Source organism: Olea europaea, unplaced genomic scaffold (assembly GCF_002742605.1).
Source record: "Olea europaea var. sylvestris unplaced genomic scaffold, O_europaea_v1 scaffold2240, whole genome shotgun sequence".
NCBI lineage: Eukaryota > Viridiplantae > Streptophyta > Magnoliopsida > Lamiales > Oleaceae > Olea > Olea europaea.
The window spans coordinates 121265-140255 of record NW_019240443.1 but is presented as its reverse complement, the minus strand read 5'-3'; the positions used below and the strand labels follow the sequence as shown (position 1 = coordinate 140255).

The 18991-nt window shown below is 33.2% G+C and overlaps 1 protein-coding gene across 2 annotated transcripts; it reads left to right on the top strand.

Annotated features, from left to right (window-relative positions):
- Positions 1-6629: 6629 nt before the first annotated feature.
- Positions 6630-12639, top strand: LOC111381035 (actin-related protein 2/3 complex subunit 2B). 2 transcript variants are annotated; one of them, XM_023004731.1, is made up of 10 exons: positions 6630-6885; positions 8527-8593; positions 9372-9579; positions 10396-10529; positions 10715-10792; positions 10934-11066; positions 11160-11251; positions 11321-11377; positions 11522-11576; positions 11893-12639. In XM_023004731.1, the coding sequence occupies exons 1-10, from the start codon at positions 6779-6781 to the stop codon at positions 12078-12080; spliced, it is 1119 nt and encodes a 372-aa protein (XP_022860499.1). In that variant the 5' UTR covers positions 6630-6778; the 3' UTR covers positions 12081-12639. The 2 variants fall into 2 exon arrangements, with proteins under 2 accessions (XP_022860499.1, XP_022860498.1); XM_023004730.1 differs by having other exon boundaries at positions 6632-6885; positions 10363-10529; positions 11893-12638.
- Positions 12640-18991: the final 6352 nt, after the last annotated feature.

The following is an 18991-nucleotide window of genomic DNA, read 5'->3' as shown; positions in this document are numbered from 1 at the left end:
AAGGTAGGATCTTTTATCGATATTGAACACGAAAGCAATAACCCATTTATGAAAAACGACAATTCAGCATCCCAAACAATTGAGTTTCGATTTTTGATATTGAATTGTGAGAAGTGGATTGAATCAAGAAAGTCAACTCATGGTCTGACTAAGGAAGCAATTAATCTAAACCTTTTGATCAGAAATTCAAGAATATTTCATTAACGTATATTTGAATATATTTTCGAAAGAAAACTGAAAAACACATTGAAAATTTTCATATATAACAAAGATTATAGGATTCTGGACAACCTAGAAAATTAAAACCAAAAAAATATAAAAAAAAAATGCAAAAACTATATTATTTAGGTATTTTATAAATATAAAAGCAATTGAAATCTTTAGTAATGTCAAGTCGAAATATATAGACACAGATTGAAACTCAGAAATCTAAGGAAGAGAGAGAGAGGGATAAGATGTCATAGACTTTCCATATTTTTACTGGTGAAGGCTTATTTGTTAATTGTTACTAGCATTAATAAAAATTACATATTAGAAATACTGTTAAAGCCAAATATTAAATATTATATTTTTGGTTTGTATTATTGTTTGTTAATTAGTGGTGGTTAGTTTTTGATGAAAAATGGGGCAATTTTGTAGGGCCCTGTTGAACGCGTTTCAATTTCCCTTTCATGCTGGTTAGATATTTCGTTATCATCATTCTTCCCCCCTTTCTTTGGAAGCAAGGATTCTGCAAATTGGATGTAGGCTGGATCATTTGGTTCGACTTTAGACCTGCATCCCATCATCACTTTATGCAATGGTAGTTGCCAACATAAGTGACACTCGACCTTTTTACTCGACTCTCTCGTGATATTTGTATTAGTTGATCAAGTTTAATTTTTGTCATTTGTATGTTTCAAGATAAATTTTGCGTTTGATGATTTTGTAGATGAAACTAATGAAAAGAGATGGGAAAATTATCTTTGGAGTACATTGAATTGAAGTTCGCAGAGAAAGTAATAAAGTGAAAGACTCGATGTCAAAAACACGTGAAGAAATTAGAATACCAAGTTTGAAGCTACGATTTCCATTATGCAAATGACATACAATTGCAAACTTATTGGATTAGGAATCCTACTTTTTACTGATATCCATTTGTAATTTTCTATAAAAAATTATGCACGATTTACTATTGGTTGTTTAGAGTTGAAAAAAGTTTCACTAGAGTGAAAATATAATAAGAGCAACAATAAAATTGAAGAATTTGCTCGTTTGAGCGATCCAAAATTTTGCTCAAGCAAAGTTTTCTAAGCCAGATATGAAATTATCAATTGTTGCACTTAACCTTCACCAATATATACGAAAAGGAGGTGGGATTTCTTGGAGAAAAACACTCACACACATAACCCTGGGCTAGAGGTATGTGAATTTTCTTTAGGATTTAGGCCCATGGTTAAATTTTAACTTGAAACTCCTAAGAGAAGAACTTATTTTGTTTTGGATATTTGAATCCACTTAAATATAAAGTATGTGAAATTGTATTTTCAAATTTTTTTTTGTGCTATTAAAAAAAAAAAAAAAAACCAATTCCTTTTTTTTTTTTTTTTTTTTTTGGTGCTATTAAATAAGGAAAAAAAAAAAAAACAATTCAATTTGACCCACATGCCCGCTTTTGGGGTGGGCCAATGGATGACCTGGAAATTTAGATGGATTGGACTTGGCATGGACGAATCATGTCTACTTTAGGCTATTGGTGGGCCAGCTCAAAGCGGCTTGCCTATTTTGACACCTCTCTCATAGAACCAAGTTTTGAAGAAAAAGAGGAGAAGAAAATTTACTATGTTTTCAAGATGACATAAGAAGGTTCATCAACTCATATTCGTTTCCTTTCCTTTTCTCAGATCCAAATGATATCGTTCTTTTCAAATATGTGTTTGTACAATTCGAATTGCTAATTTCAAATAGGTAAAACGAAGATGCAACTTATACTTCTGATGCTTTAGTTCTAATTTCTCATTTTCAACTTAAAGTATGTAATCATGATTGAGTGTCTGCTATTGAACTTATTGTTTTCTTTTTGTTAGATTAGATTGAGAAGTATGCTGATATTAACAGATGAAATATGCGTTTTAGCTGTAGAAACAAACACCATAATTTTGATAAGGATAAAGATTTATTGGTATGACACGTGTGATCATTTATTGATGTTTGGTTGTTCTTAACACGTTGTACGTTCACATTCTCATAGAGATATCAAAAATTCATGCATGATAAAATGTTCAGTTATGTTTGAAAGAGATTGTCGAATAACTTAAAAAAATCAATCGTTGCCACGAATGAACAATGTGTTATCATGCACTTGAGATTCACATTCGAACGTAGAGCCATATATCATAATGATTGTTAATTGGCCTTTCCAAGTTTTAGGATTACATTTGATATTTCTTGTTTTAGGGTCTTTTTACATACATGGATATGCATATAGCTAAGCCCTTTTTTTGCCTTTCTTATCATTGTACATAGGACAGAAATTGTTACAGAAATTTTACACGGGACAAATTAATTATATATATTTCATTTCATATTGAATTGAAATCCAATTAAGTTTGCAATGAAGGTTCATAAATTAATTAAAATAGTTCAATTATTTAGTCAACCATATACAAAAGGTGAAAACTGAGAAATTATATTAACAATATGGCCTTAGTGTTATCCCCTTGATGGTCGAAAGAGCTAAAATGGCTAAGACATGGGCAGTGTCTTGCTCCCATGTCGAAGCCATGTTCGAGATGTACTCGATAAAGTGCATTTCTGAGAATATTTGGTGCAAGGTAGCATTGTCAGTAATCATTCGAGAGTTGAATTGGTAGTGCATGGACGAAGGCATGGCACTAGCAGAACTCGGCATGCAAGGCAGTTAGGAGTAGGCTTTGGCTGAACGCGGCCTAGTAGATTCATGGCATGCAAGCCTAAAAATCAATTGGTGGAAGTTTTCAAAGGTAGCTGGACAGATTTTACCAAGGTAGTTACTTTCGACAGTTATATGTCAATGATTCGACATGTGCAAAGTAGTTTTAGCAGGCGGGTTGGTTACTTGCCATGTCGGGGCAATTTTCAGTTGAATCCTAGTCTAATGGCTACGCGTCAGCTACACGAATTTTATATAAACTCTTAAGACGAGACAAAAGGCATGGAGTGCATTGTTGTGATCATTGTCAAGTTTTATGAGTTATTCTTTTATTGTGGAATAAAAGTTGGGAAGTGTTTCCTGAACTTCGTGTGTTCGTTTACATTATCTGTTCCTTTCATAAAGTGTTACAAATTTTCGTTAATCAAAGAAATCTGAGTGTCTTCGAGGGTTGACTGATTGCAAAACTTAGTGCCATATAGCGAAAAAATTACTGCAGAAAAATTGATCCTATAACAATTGGTGTTAGAGCACAGTTGGAGCAGATTTTCGGTTAAGAATAGTGGACCAAAATCTTCGAGACGGGTTGCAATGTTGGAAGATTTCTTTGGTACAACCATGACTGACGATGTGGTAAGTCTTGCAGCGCGAGCACACATTGCTTAGTTACATGCCCAGTTTGAAGCTTTTATGAAAGACGTAAATGAAAAACAGATATCAATGATAAGTAACATGATGTTTTTTGTGATAGTATGAAATTTAGGGTAATTGGTGTAAAACGTCCCTACCTTTCAGCTTAATTTTGGAAAATATCTCCACCTTTCATTTTTTGGCATTTTTGCCCTCCAATCAACCTTTCATTGCGATGAAGGTCCTTCCGTCCAAGTTCTATACATTTTGCCGTTAATTAAAGAGAGAGTACCAATTTTTTTTCCACTCAGCAGGGGTAAAACTGTATCACCAATTGAAAACCCTCATTTTCTTAATTTCCTTCTTCACACTTCACAGCCCGAACGGTTCCCATTCCACTCTCTCTTGGTTCTTCAAAAATTTCCATTTATCTTTCATTTCAACAATTATTGCTCCATTCTTCTCTCGTATGGTCGCATACCAGCAGCCGGCATAGTGGAAGCTCGCGTTGGGAGTTTATCTAGTGAGCGACGTCGGGTAAGAATCATTACCTATTGGGTATTTTCGATTTCCATTTTGTATTGTGGTGCTTTGTTAGGATGAAGCTGTCTGACGTCTGCCAAGTTCAGTTGTTAATTTTTTAGCTTTTGTTTTTTTTATTTAGTGCACAAATTGTCTGCATGTAGTGGATATAATATAGTACTTTAGGAACCTTTTTAGGTGTTTATGTACTGGGAGAATGTAGCAAGTTCAGGACTTATGTTGGTTGCATAGTGGATATTTTGCACATTTGAAATGAATTGTAGCTATTTTTGCTTCAGTTTTCGGTTATTTTCACTTCAGCAGGTAGTGGATATTTTTGTTTCAGTTTTCGATTGATTGGTGGATGAATTGTGTCTCAGATTCTATGATAGAATTGTGTATTTAGGGACTTTTGAGTTGGTGTGTATCAATAGGTGGTATATGGACGAAAACAGGGAATTCTCTCGCCAAATTTTTTCTAAAAGTTAGGGATGTTATTAGCAAATATTTCTAAAAGGTAGGGACTTTACTCGCCAAACTTTTTATAAGTAGGGATGTTTTAAGCCAAAATTATAACTATGTAGGGATTATTATCTCAAGGTTCATTCAATTCCCAGAAGAAGTGAACATGACCCGTTCATCTTCACCAATAAGCCCAAAATGGGTTATTCATCATTAAACTGATACATAAAATCGATACATACTTCACAGCACCCATTTCCACTCGATCTCCTCAATTTACCCCGTGGTCACAATAAGCATAAACTAGAAATAAACATCTAGCAGTCATCTCTATAAATTGACCACCCATTCGATATATATCTTACTACATCTTTCCAGAAACCCAACATAAAAGTAGCAGTGATGGCCGGATTTCACCACTATATATGCTCTTTAATTAACAACATTTTTTCCCTTATTTAATGTAATAATTTAAAGTATTTTCACACCAATTTTCCAACTACTGTTATATATATGGACTACGTACAAGGCGAGAATAAGGGGTTCAATGGGTGAGATGGTTTTACTTCTGCTGACTGGACAAAAATTGGTTCTCTCTCTTTAATTAATGGCAAAATGGATGGAACTTGGACGGAAGGACCTTTATCGTAATGAAAGGTTGATTTGAGGGCAAAAATGTCAAAAAATGAAAGGTTGGGATGTTTTCCACAATGATGCTGAAAGGTAGGAACGTTTTGTGTCAATTACTCATGAAATTTAAGTTTGATGGTTCTGAAGAGGCCTCACTTTGGTGAAATGACCTATTACCAACCCTCCGCCCTTAGGGAGCTACAAGGGTAGTGCATAGCACTACCTACGCCTTGATATGACCTTAAGTCAAATCAAATAGTAGTTTGTCTGGATCAAGAAACACGTATATAAAGTTATATTCTCTTTGTATCCGGATGTCTTGATCCATTTCGAGTCCTTAGCGTTGGGTCATTGACTATTTTTGCACTTCACTTTTGTTGTAACTCCCGGATATGTCCGGAGTAATTGTATGTGATATTAGTTTCTGTTTTGCCCGGTGTACTTGTATATGAACATCTTTTATCAACGATATTTAAATTTATTGATAAAAAAAAAAATAGTAGTTTGTCAATCAAAGTTAGTAGCGTGCTATGTTAGTATTTAACATGTTGCACAGAGAGGCATGGGTATTTTGTTTACTTATCAGTTGTAAATCCTACAGAATGTATTGATAATAAGTAATAGAAAGTTATAAATATTATGAAATGTGTGTGTGTGTGTGTGTGTATATTATGTGTGTGTATATATATTTATAGTAATTTCATATATGCCATTATTCATGTTAATTTTGATAGCATAAAGCATGCATATTATTTGTCTTAGGTATTAGCAGTGTTCTAAAAGGCTATAAGGAGAAACATAATTATGAAGTACGATGAAAAAAGTCATGTACATAAAGAAGGCATGGAACCTTATTTTGACCAATTAATGCAACTCCAAATCTAGGGACCAAAAGGTATGCTCCTTTATATTTTTTGTCCACCTTTTTTTATTTGTTAAAGTTAACTAAACTGAGGAATAATTATTAGCAATCTTAAATACTTAAATAATGATTTTACTGAAATAATTAAAATATTGGTTTCGTAAAAATTATTAGATGTAGTTTTAGAATAATTAAAATACAACTAAAAATAGGAAAAAGAGTCATAGGTTTCACCCAGGCGAACTTAGATTAATAAAACTTGATGCTTGACCTTGCCGCTCTGACATTCTCAAGTTAATTTTTAAGTAGCCAAAGGAAAAAAAAAANGCAAACACTCTTATCTCATGATAGGTAAGGATGACACAAACACGCCAATCTAGTGGTAGATGACGAATTAATTCAAATTCTGAAGTCAACTATAAATTGTTCACCAATAAAAAGATGTGTCATATTACCAGTGCTTAATAAGCTAAGAACTGTGCTTAATACATCATTTCTCCCTCTCTATATGCATATTTTCGATCCTTACATAATAAAGAAAAGTCTTCTCAATGCTCTAATACCCACAATGAATATGAATTAAACTGTCTCACAAAGTTATCCACCTAGCTCACCTACCACAACCAATAAATATGTGACACACTAACATTTTGCTGCCTTATGAAGCATTGCTATTGTAGATTGATAGGTTCATTGCTTCAAAGCTTTTTCAACATTATTGCTGCATTCAACGTGCATTTCACTCAAAAAAATCTATACACCTCCCTACCTTGTGATCACACATGCACATACAAATGCACACTGTTAAACTCGCACACAGAGAGTCGAATATGGCGTGCTTTGAAAGGGCATCACCTGCATTGAAGGAGATTCTTCTCAAAATATACAGGTAAGAAGATCAACTTGTATTAGATACTGTGTTCTAAATTTCTGATCTAATTCAACTGCAAAATAACACCATTCCTTCTGCCAAGCGTTCGACGCAATCAACTCATCTCACATTCAGCCAGACTATCTTCTGTTAGTAGTTAAATTCTAACAATAGGTACAGTACAAAATTTTAAGCCCCCACACATATTTCTAGGGAAAAAAAAAAAGAAAAAAAAAAAACCTTCATGTGGTAGTCGAGATAAATGTAGAATATAATTAGGCTCCAGGCAGTCCAACAATTTCAAGAAGTAAGAAGGATAATAAGTGAATAAACAGATGTTTCAGCTCCTCAGATGCTAGAATGAATATATATATATAGCAGGCAATAGAGATTTCTTAATTCTAACTAAAATGAAGATGTCATTACAGTAAAACAAGAATTTTTAGTATCAAAGAAATAGAAGTAAAAGCAGTCTTTGGTCTCAGTATGATGATAATAGAGTTTTATACTATGATATACATTTCTGCCATGGTGTAATACAGGAAGTTTCATAATTTTTCAATGCTACAATTATTTGAAAATCAGAACAACTGGGCTCCATATAAATATCATTATCAAGCTCCTAACATACCAAGTCAACATCGGAATTATTAAGCCCTGTTTGGTGGCCTGTAACTTAATTTATTTCTTATACCCATTTTCAACCACACATTCACATAATAAAATATTCTACACGTAAACACAAAACTTTTCCCTACTTTTTAACAATATATTCTCCGGAAAATACTATTCAAAACACAGTTTTTTTTTTTTTTTTAGGCCACCAAACAGGTGGGAATACACAATCATTTGAAATGAAGAAAGTAAAAAATCATAATTTTGACTAAAGAAAGCAGAATTGCAAGGATCTGTCACATGAACTACCGAATACACCATATAGCATAAAAGCATAAAGCGACTTAAGTGGCCCCCAGGGCACATCTTCAAGTGGTAAAAAGGGAGGGTGGAGAAATCCAGCTTTGCTAGAGGCTGCTGCGTCAAGGGTTCGAATCTTGAAATATGGATTTGGCTCTTAGGTAAGTGCAAATGTACAAGCAGCCTTCCACCCCGTACCCTTAGAGGTATAACCTGCGATTTACCTTCCTCACGATGCTCCAGGGCAGGGGCGGTGGGGAACCCTTAATGTTGGGGTTCAACCTTTTTTTATAAAGCGACTTAAGTGATTACATCGGTAAAAAATTCAAGGCAATGTAAAAGTGAAAATAAATGATGAACTATTTACCACTGGAAAAATAAATAGAATTTCAGATATAAAGAAGTGTCCTGTGAAGGTTTGGACAAAGACCAATGCTATAAGTACAGATTTATCAATTCTGTTAAAAAAAAATCTGTATTTGCGGAGTTTTGCTTAGACAAATACAACCTCACAAGTAAAATACGATCATGCCTTTTTCTCTTAAATACATTGGTTTCAGATCTTAAGGAGTCATGAGAAAGTCTAGTTGCGCAATTCCCTAATTATGCAAAATTATATGAGTATATAGCTGTCATTAAACCCAGGTTTCTGCTTCTTTTAGCAACCTATGAAATGTATGAATTCTAGAAATACTATACTATTAGAAATCTTAGTCTGATGGTGACTATTATATTTTCATGCAGAGCAGAAAAGTCCGTGGAGATTGATCATCAAATGCATGAATTTGGATCTGTACAATACCATGTTCAGGTAAAATTGTGAAGTCATCTTCTACTCATTAAAAACTGCACAAGAAGTTAATCTTGAGCTTGTGAAAACATGCAAATATTAAGTTGGGATTTATGGGGTAAATATAGATATATAATTAGTTGCTTCCTCCGTTCCAATTATATAGGCCGAGTTTCCTTTTTCTCTTGTGCCAGATATATAAGCTTGTTTCCTAATTTAAAATTTTTTATTTTGTTCCTTTACCAATCTATCTTTATTCAATTTTCCTCACTTAACATGTTAACTTTTTGAAATCATCCAAATACACACATTTCCCACTTCTTGGAAATATGAAACAAATCTCATTTTTTCTTATTCAAATTAAGGGCTTGTTTAAGCCATAGTATTTTAAAAAAAATACATTTTTCAACAGCGATTTGATATCATTTCAATCATACATTCCTCAATAAAATAATATTACACACAAATCTAAAATTTTTCTTTATTTTTTAACCACACATTTCCCATTGGTTTGAACTTTTTCCTAGAATGTGGCTCAAACATGGGCTAAATCATTCAAATTCTTTACTAATTTCAACAATAATTTACTACTACATATTGAAAAATAAATAGGGGTAAAATAGGAAAGATTTTGGCAAAAATTAATTTTCCAATAACATTAAAGAAGATTTTTTAATCCGTATGAAAATCGAAACAAGCCTATATAATTGGGATGGAGGGAGTATATAGAATGTCAACAATTTTCTCAGAAATTGATTGGCAGATAGGAATTCTAATAATTATGTTGAATGTATAACAGTGTTCTGCATCAGATCCACGTCAAACTTATTTGTCAATCTCAATGCCTCTTCTATCTGAAGGATTACAATTTACATCCAGGCTTCCAAACTACACTCTAGATATGGTTAAGGGAATTTATCCTGATGTTGTGGAGATTATAGAGCCTCCAAAAGATGGCTATCAGCTAACTTTGAGACTGAACTTCGCTAGAATTCCACACAGTAAAGGTGGGTAAATCTTCATACCTTAATGCTTTCCATGCTCGACCCCAACCCCGCCTCATCCCCTCACCCCAAATGAGGTTGAAAAATGAAAACACATCTAAGAGAACCAGGCACACAAGGATATGCAGTACCTTTCTCAGATCACCAACATTTCTCTTGGTTCTTATAAGATGTAATCTGGATAATTGCTTTTAAGCATAGAAATTTGTAAATGCCCTGGTCTGATTTTCTTGAGGATGTTGATCGAGCAAAATCTATTCCCAATATAAAGACAATGGAATTGAATAATTGGAAATGTGAATGCTTACAACTCAAAGACATTGAGATTTACAGTTGTGTAAATATAATCAGCCTTTTTATAAGACAACCACCAATGCCAACATAAAAAAAAAGAAAAAACTCAGTCATGAAATGGAGATATATATACCTCTCTTAGTAAATATATCTAAATTGTCCATCCTCAGTCTTATATTCTCTAGTGAAAAGTAAATTCCTGCAATAATAATACCAAGGCTCATCACATAAATACAAAAATAAATATTCTGTCCTAATTCTCTGGAAATTTGAAGGTAAAACTGCTAGAAGGTTTGAGATTTTGAGAACTTCCGATGGCATAGACTCTATCCCATGAGGAAAATATAAAATATAGATATACATAGACATAAAACAACACCCATCTTTACTGAAATGATATCAAGAAGTGATAGAATTTGTTCCCAAAGATCAATATTCGAAGGATAATGACTACATATTCTGATTTATTTTGTTGGAACTTACTATCTCCAGTCTCTACAAAGATAATCACAGAAATTTCCTCAGTTCAAGCTGTAATACTGGGCTCACAGCTGAAAGCGATGTTAAGGCTAGTTGATTCCCAGGAAATATCTCAGGGAATGTATAAACCAATCAAGCTCATTTATCATCCAGGGGAGCCATTCTATGTCATCAAACAGGTAATTTTGTCAACTGTTGACTAAATAGGTTTCATAGCAGAGAAAGAGCCCAAGAGAAAATTTAGAAACAGGTAGTAATTCAGTGAAAAAATTTCAAACTATAAAGTACTCAATCTCAGTAGATCCATAGAATCTTCGAAGTTGATTTCTATAGCCTGACTGCAAACAAATCCACAACTTGACAGCCAGCAAAAATCACTGCAGTATTCCCAATGCGCTTCAAAGAAAATACAGATGTGATTATTGCAACAACCTTCTTTCAGGTAAGAATTGCTAAACAGCACAAATGTAAAAAAGAAAGCCTTTCTTGGTTCTCTCAAGAGGAAATGACTTTTCATCTTTTCTGTATTCACGAGATCAAATTTTTACTACTATTCATAAAGGAACTGAATATTTTCTTTCAGGAACTTGTAGTTGTTGGAAGTACTGGAGCATGTGCTAAGGCGCCTCATTGCATCTGGTCACCTATTCCACCTCCAGAGTTAAGAGGAGAACCTATTGAAGATCTGAGCACCAATGGAGGATTTGTTTCTTTTGGTATTAAATTGTTATTTATTACTTTATAACAAATTAAAATAATTTCCAAGCTTTTGGTTCATTATCCAAGTTCTATTACCATGACATTTTCAGATATTACGTTCCGTCACGTGGAAGGAAAGAAACTAGACAAGACTGTATGGAACCTACTGAACTTCTATACATTCGTGAAATATCACGTGAAGGTAAAGCACATTCACAAGTTTTTGAATACCATACTGGCATCCTGCAATTAATATTTGGTCTTAAAACAGAGCACTAGAGGTTTTATACACCGGAGGATGAGAAAGCGTCTTGGAGACTTGGTTGAGGTAATCAAATCCATACCGGACATTGGAATAGTAACATAGTCCTTTTTTTTTTTTAGTTTTTTCCAAGTTACATCTCTCTCCTTTTGATTTGAGATCTCATTACTGGTAAGATGTCTAATGAGCTGCACTCGTGTTAACTTGCAGATCTTGCAAAATGCAGGAATTGAAGAAGAAGAACAAATTAAAAATAAAGTCCAAGGTATGAGTGACATTATTTTGCATTTCTAAGATTGTGGTGAATAGTTGCAGTCTTTAGTGATTGGTTAAAGGCGGGTTCAATGTAGCTATGGGACGACAAGGATGCTTTCATCTGTAGGAAGCTAAAATGGGCATTTTCAGCTTATATAAAGAGACTCAGCTAAAGCATAAACTGAGGAAGTAGTTTATAGTTAACATTCTACTGCATAAATTCTGCATGTAGGCACAGTGCAGGCATCCATTGTTTTGCCAGCTTGTCCTCCTTTTTCTTCCCATAATGACTTTTCTCCATTATGAAGCCGAATATTCTGATGCAGGATTCAAATCTGTGAGGAAGTTGGCAAGATTTCCAAGACCCGAAATCCTCAAGAGAAGATTTAATTTCAGCAAAAAGCTGAAGCGAATTCGTTCCAGATTAAAAATCCATGGTTTCAGTCGTTTCCGCAGACGATGGTTAACAATGCCAAAATTTTCTTCAGTTACAAGGTATACAAAACTGAAGTAAAATGGTAGTCTTCAATAACATGAATACGTTTGATGGAACATGTAAGCTTCTCTCTTATCTCACCACTAATTACTCCATTCCTCCACAAGCAACATACTAATGGAAACTGTTACATGTCTATATCTAAGTGAAATAATGGAAAGTATTTATATCCAGACGTTCAAAATTCTGTAAACATCAACATTGTCAATTGGTTGAATTTAAGAGCAAGAATTTTCCATAAAACATGAAAGAATTTAGAAGGAATCTTGATCTTTCTGCTCCTTTTAAGTTTATATTGACATCTTAGGCTCTGAAAACTGCAGATAGTGCACAAAAATATGGTTCCATAACCATTTTTGATTACAAGATGTGACTAATAAATAGATTGTGACATTTTAATGTATGATCTACGATTAAAATATGTGATTGTAACCGACAAATTTTATCGTTCTGACAATGATCTTGTATGATTTGTGACTAATATGTGACCGTGATTATGAAATATGTGTTACTGTGATCGTAATCTACTTAGCTAATTATAGGTCACAAAATGTGACCACTGATTTTTGAAATTTTACATAAGGTTGTTATTTTGAAATTGTTTTGAAATATTTTTAATTATGAAATTTTCTCCTAAAATAATCATATGTGAAAGCATCCCTTCTTAGATTTTTGTTTTTCCAAACTCATTAGAGCTGGATGCAGCCACTACAATCTAGGAAATTTTAGACTTTTAACTGACGGGATTAGACCAGTCGAAAATGCAAAAGTAATATAGGTGGTTTTTTTTTTTCTGGAAAAGATTGTACTTGAAATTATTGTAAGAATTCCTTATATCGGAAGAATAATTTCTTTCTTTGACCTTCCCTTTTTGTCATGTAATCAATTGATAATACTTCGCCACTCACATTTTCTCTATTTAATTGAAGGTCACATTTAAAATTGAATGTATAATATACATCAGGGATGAATCCAAGATCGGGCTACAAAATTTCAAGCCAGGCTAATACGCAAAAAGAAAAAATTTTACACACAAAAAACTGTTTTTTCAAAAAAATAATAAAATAATAAAATAATAAAATAAAATAAAAAAATGAAAAATGGATTAAAAAAATAAATTTCTTGGGCCTTCGGGGGGACTACAGTCCAGCCCAGCCCAGCCCAGCCCAATCGTCCTATATCCGTCTCTGATATACATGAAAATGTTTGTCTCCTTTTAAAATTAAATTCTTTAATTCTCATGCTTATTTTCGATTACAAATTCACATAATAAAATATTTTGCATGAAAATTCAAAATTTTTTCCAACGTTTTAACCACACATTCTTAAAAATGTCACTATTCAAAACATCATTTTTTCACAAAATAATGGCCATAAAAAATGAGTTATGATCTATTGGTTATTTTTGTTGTCTAATTTGTTGTCCATCCAATTGCAAATTGATATATCATGAAAAAAAAATTAAAGTTGTCATCAATTTTAATTTTTCAACCTTAACATTAATTTTGATTTTTTATGATATGTCCATTTGTAATTGGTTGGACGGTAAATTGGATAGCAGAATAAATCAAACATGGGCTAAATATCGGACTGCTAGTAATAATTTTGACATAATCTCATTTTTTCTTCATTCATGAATAATAATTCTAATTCTTCATATGTAAAATGTTAAAATTGGAAAAAATTCACTTTACATACAAACGTTGAAAAAAAATAAGATTATTAGATCTTCAAATTCGATATAAACGTCAATTTTTCTAATTTTAAAAATTTATCTAATATGCCATGGTCCATGTGATAAAATATAATTAAAATATATTTGTTTTACACTTGGTAATTGAAGTTAAGCATTATAAAAGTGTAAATGCTGGGCTCTGAATCTAGATGAGATTCAGTCGTCAACAAATCTCAACTACTCAATTTTTATTGCTAGAAGTTTTTTTTAAATATCAATCAGTATCCAATGACTATTGTTGTTTGAACTGAGTTATAACGAACTTTTAATGAGTTAAATATCATAGATCGACTTATCTCCACTTGTTCTATTTAACTAAATTTGTGACAAGCTCCGAATCCAAGAATTTTTCCCCTTTGCAAGTTTTTTGATATAGATTATAAGTATGTTTACATACTTTTCTAGACCTGTAAATATAGACATTTAGAAGTTATAATTAATTATGACCTAATTTCTTGTACATCTCATTTGTTAGGTAAAATCCAATGATTGAAAGTGAATTGGAAGAAAGGAACGAAAAATAACGAAAAAGGATGAAATCAAAGTTTAGGGACACAAATGTATATATTTAATAGGTGATTCAAACCACAAAACGTTGATTGAAGACCATAAGGAATCAACTGGATGAAAGTTGAAGTAATAGGATAGAATTTGCAAGAGAAAACTTAAGGGAACAACGTTCAAAATCGGAGACCAAAACTAACATTACTAGAACCTCCAGTGGTGTGTGCATAGGGATTGCACTTTGGCTAGTTGACTCGGGCTGCTCATGGTCGGCTCGAGGCTTGGTAGAACGGAGTTGGGGCGTTGGCCTGAGCCTGCCCGTACGGCTCGTTGAGCTAGCTTGGAAGAAAAAAGGGGGCAACAGTGAGCTGCCTTTTTTGTATATTGAAAAAAAATCGAGTCGGCTTGACTCGGTAAGGCTCGATCCAAAAGTTCGGGTTGAGCCTTGATTTTTTGACCGAGCGATTGCTTGGCTTGGGGTAAAAAAAAGCCTGATTTAATTTTACTTGAGTTGAGCCAAAGCCTTGAGTTTCAACTCATGAACCGGCTTGGTTCAGCTCGTTGACATCCCTACGTCGCATTGACATACACTTCGATCACTTAAAGAAAATACGATAGCAAAAGCTTCCTATAGCGTGTGCGATGAGTTCTATCTTGCGCGCACTCGGCCTAACTTTTTGTTGATGGGTCAATTTCTTTTTCTGATTCAAGATTTTATTGGTAAAAACTCTAAGACGATTTCTTAATCTAATTTCGAGCCTTATAAGTACAGAACGTGGGCAAGATTTGGGTGATACCTCTCATATAATATTTTTAATCAATTATTACAATCAAAGAGAGGTAAATCATCATTCTTTTTGGAAAATCGAAAAGAAATTAAAAAAAAAAAAAATCAAACTTTTGATGATCCAATCTTGATATTTGGACAAAGAAGAGAAAGCAACTGGAATTCATCAAAAAATCATTAAAGCGATTAAAGATTTAAAGATTTATTCTCTTCTTCATTTATAAAAAAATCGAGTGAAATTCTATAAATCAAACATGGTCTCTCTCTCTCTCTCTCTCTCTCTCTCTCTCTCTCTCTCTCTCTCTCTCTCTCTCTCTCTCTCTCTCTCTCTCTCTCTCTCATTTTATTTATTTATTTATTTTGGCAATGCTAAGCAAGATTTCTATTAATTTAGACATAGATGAATCCTTATTATGTAGTTTTAATATGATTAGACACCCAAAAAGTTCTTAATCTTTGATAATTGTTATAGGACTTAAAGTTTTTTAAATTAATTAGCTATTAGCTAAATTGATACGTGAATTTACAGAATATAACATATATCATGCCATAATAATTGTTGTGAGATCCGATAAAGGATAGGGATACTGTAGCAACCCAACCTCTATATCCAAACCGTTAACTTACATTATTTGTCCAATTGGTACTAAGGTTCAACATAAATTTCTCATATATAGAGGCTTTAAATTTGAATTTTGTGGGACGCGACTGAAAGCCATAGGGGGTAAGAGCGAATATTTTCTTCCAAAACTAATAGTGCGTAAGTTAATGACACCGGGATTTTACTTTAGTCTCTCATATGCAGAGGTATTGTGTTTGAATTTTGGGGAATGCAATAAAAATTCATGAGGAGTAAGATGAGATCAGACTTTTTCAAAGTGAACAGTATGTAAGAGAACGACTAGGCACGAGACTTGGGTCGATACATATATAACCCTATACTTTGCAATAGATGTTTTAGGATTTTTAATGCATGTTTTCATTATCGCATCTTTCATGAAGATATAAGAAGGTCATGTTAGACAGTAGATTTAATTCTATTCGAGAGATATTGATAAATAATTTAAGAACATTGATCAACAACAATAGCTCGTATAATTTGCTTATTAGAATAGGTAGGTAGTTAGATAAATTAGCATAAAATTTGTAATCAAAATTAGTTATTTGATTAAAGTTAGAATTGATTGATCCTAGATTAAATACATAGTCTTTGTGGGACTATATCTTATTCATCACTTTATTATTTGTCCATGATATTGTGCACTTCTAGGGCTTCATACGACTAGTAGACCTCAAACTACTTAAATATTTAACTTCTCTAAACTCTCAATGGTTTTCTCTATATTATTTTGCAACTTCACCTATCTGCAATTTTCTTGTCTAATTTTATACTAGGATTTGAATGTTTTGTCCACCAAAAATAAAAATAAAAATAAAGAAATGAATGCCATACATTTATTGCCCCACATAAAATGTTTATTGTAGGATTCAATTATTGTCATTCTTGTGAAGCTAGACATGACTCTTCTTGGAACTTTCCTTAGATATAAATATGAGGGTCAAAATCTTATCGCATCAACATGTTTGGACAACATTATAATCGTCTATCTACTTTGAATGTGAGTCGCAGAATACTATTCTCATGTTCATGTAAAATTTACACCCCCGAATATCGTCACTTGTAACTAAATTAATAAAGTACTCTTCATACAATATTTTTCCAGATGTAAACATCGAAAGATGATATTTCATTGCCTCTTAGTATACTTTTCCATAGCAATGCTCTCTGTACAGAAACTATAAACGCAGAAACACCACAGAAGAGACACAGCACTAGGGGGTGGGTGATTTTTTTGGCTTTTTTATTACAACATAGGCCCACACAATGTGAAACTTCTGTTGCATTTCTGTGAAAGATTTTCTGTACGTATGGAATTGCTAACTTTTCCAATGTGTGCTCCACAAATTTTCTCATTGCATGTGCTTCCACATTGCAAAAGTGAATGTTTTGAAAATCAAGTCAAGTATTTAATGGAAAAAAAAAATTAAGAATTAGTTTGAAAAGTTCTATTATTGAATATCGTAACATTAAAATATCAGAAAAAATCCAATTAATCTATTAGTTCAATTGAATGCATTTAAAAAATAAATAAATTATTTCCCTGACATGTATCATGCTATATAGTATATTCTATTGAGTGCTCTTGACATCGTAATTACTAATTTTTGTTTTTAAATTGATGAAACTTAATTATTTTGGCATCCAATTCAAGTTCTTGAACCTTTGACTCTCTATATTTTCGAGTTCAATAGTTGAATTGAGTTTAAAAAAATATATAAAATTAATGGTTAAGATTTTTCCCATGGAATAAAAGATATAGCGAAGGGTTTTTGCATCCTACTCGAGTTGTCTTGGATCCTTTTGACACTTGAGCTTTTAGCTGAATCGAATTTAACAAAACATGAATGGTTAGGATTTCCTAGTGAATCAAAGACATGCATTGAAGGGTCTGGTGGAAGAAAAGCCCCAGTTATAAAGCAGATGCAGATATCCTATTATCTCTCCAAATTTCTAGGGTCTATAGGGGAAGATATTAAAAGATACAACTAAATATTTAGATTTAATGGAAAATGAGAACCAATTTTTAAGCCAACTTTTTCTGTGGCTCTCAATATTCCTCTTCAAAGGCTATAAATTGCACCAAACCAAGAATCTTCCCTAGCACTTAGCAACACAAAATACAATCATGATTTTATCTCCAAGTTAAGAAAAATCTAAAGGGTTTTGTAATTATGTTCTTGTAATGGCAGGTTTAGTATATGCTGCTGGATCTAAAGGGGGTATAGGTGTTTCTTCTTCTTCATTCATGGCAGGTAAAGACTACACCACCCTGGCGGGGGCAGTGCCAATGGTTCGGGTGGATTGTCCGGTGCGGTTGAGGCTGATGATGAGGAATGTGAATGAAGGAAAGGGTGTTTTTGCTCCAGTTGTTGTTGTCACACGTAATGTTATAGGGAAAAAGACATTCAACCAGCTGAGAGGCAAAGCCCATTGCTTTTCTCTCACAGGTAATTAACAATTCCAGCTGCTTTATATACTTACAACCTGTTTAGTTTGAATTAAAATCAAACAATCAATATTAACCACATTTTTCATGAGTCCCACAACTTTTTAACCACATATTTCAAAAACTTTTACCACATTTTACTAAAATACTTATTTTTAATCCCCTCCAATCGCCCTCTTAATTTTTGTTGAAATCACTCCGCCAATTTAAGAGGAGCAGTTCAGCTAGCAACATCCATGGTACGAGGCAGCACACTTCCTAATTTTTAGGAGTGAGAATATAAATTGTTATCTACTTGGCAGAACATTGTTGGTAGGACTAGAATATTCCTTTTGTATGTAATTGCTTATATTGAACTGTATGTGTATATAAGGTGGACGAAAAGGAATGACGATTGAGCAGAAATTCACACTAAAAAATATCTTGATTTCCAACTTGGTATCACAGCCTCTATGGCTAACATTGATACAGATAACAAATCTGCTTCAGCTGAGTCAAGCACTATACAAGCCATTCAAAATGCAGCGAACCAAGTCTCACCATTTGGGATGAATCTCACCCAAACCCCATCAGTGAAACTGGACAAGAATAATTTCTTATTGTGGAAAATATGATTATGCCTATAATCAGAGGACATAATCTGGAAGGCTACCTATTTGGGACAAAGCCACGTCCACCAGAGTTCCTAGCTACATAGACCACCACTAGTAGAGGAGAAGAAGTAGAGATGATTCAGAACCCTGAGTATAAACAGGTGGAATTCAGCTGACCAACTATTAATGGGATGGTTGTACTCATCCATGACTCCAGAAGTAGCTATAAGAGTTATGGGATG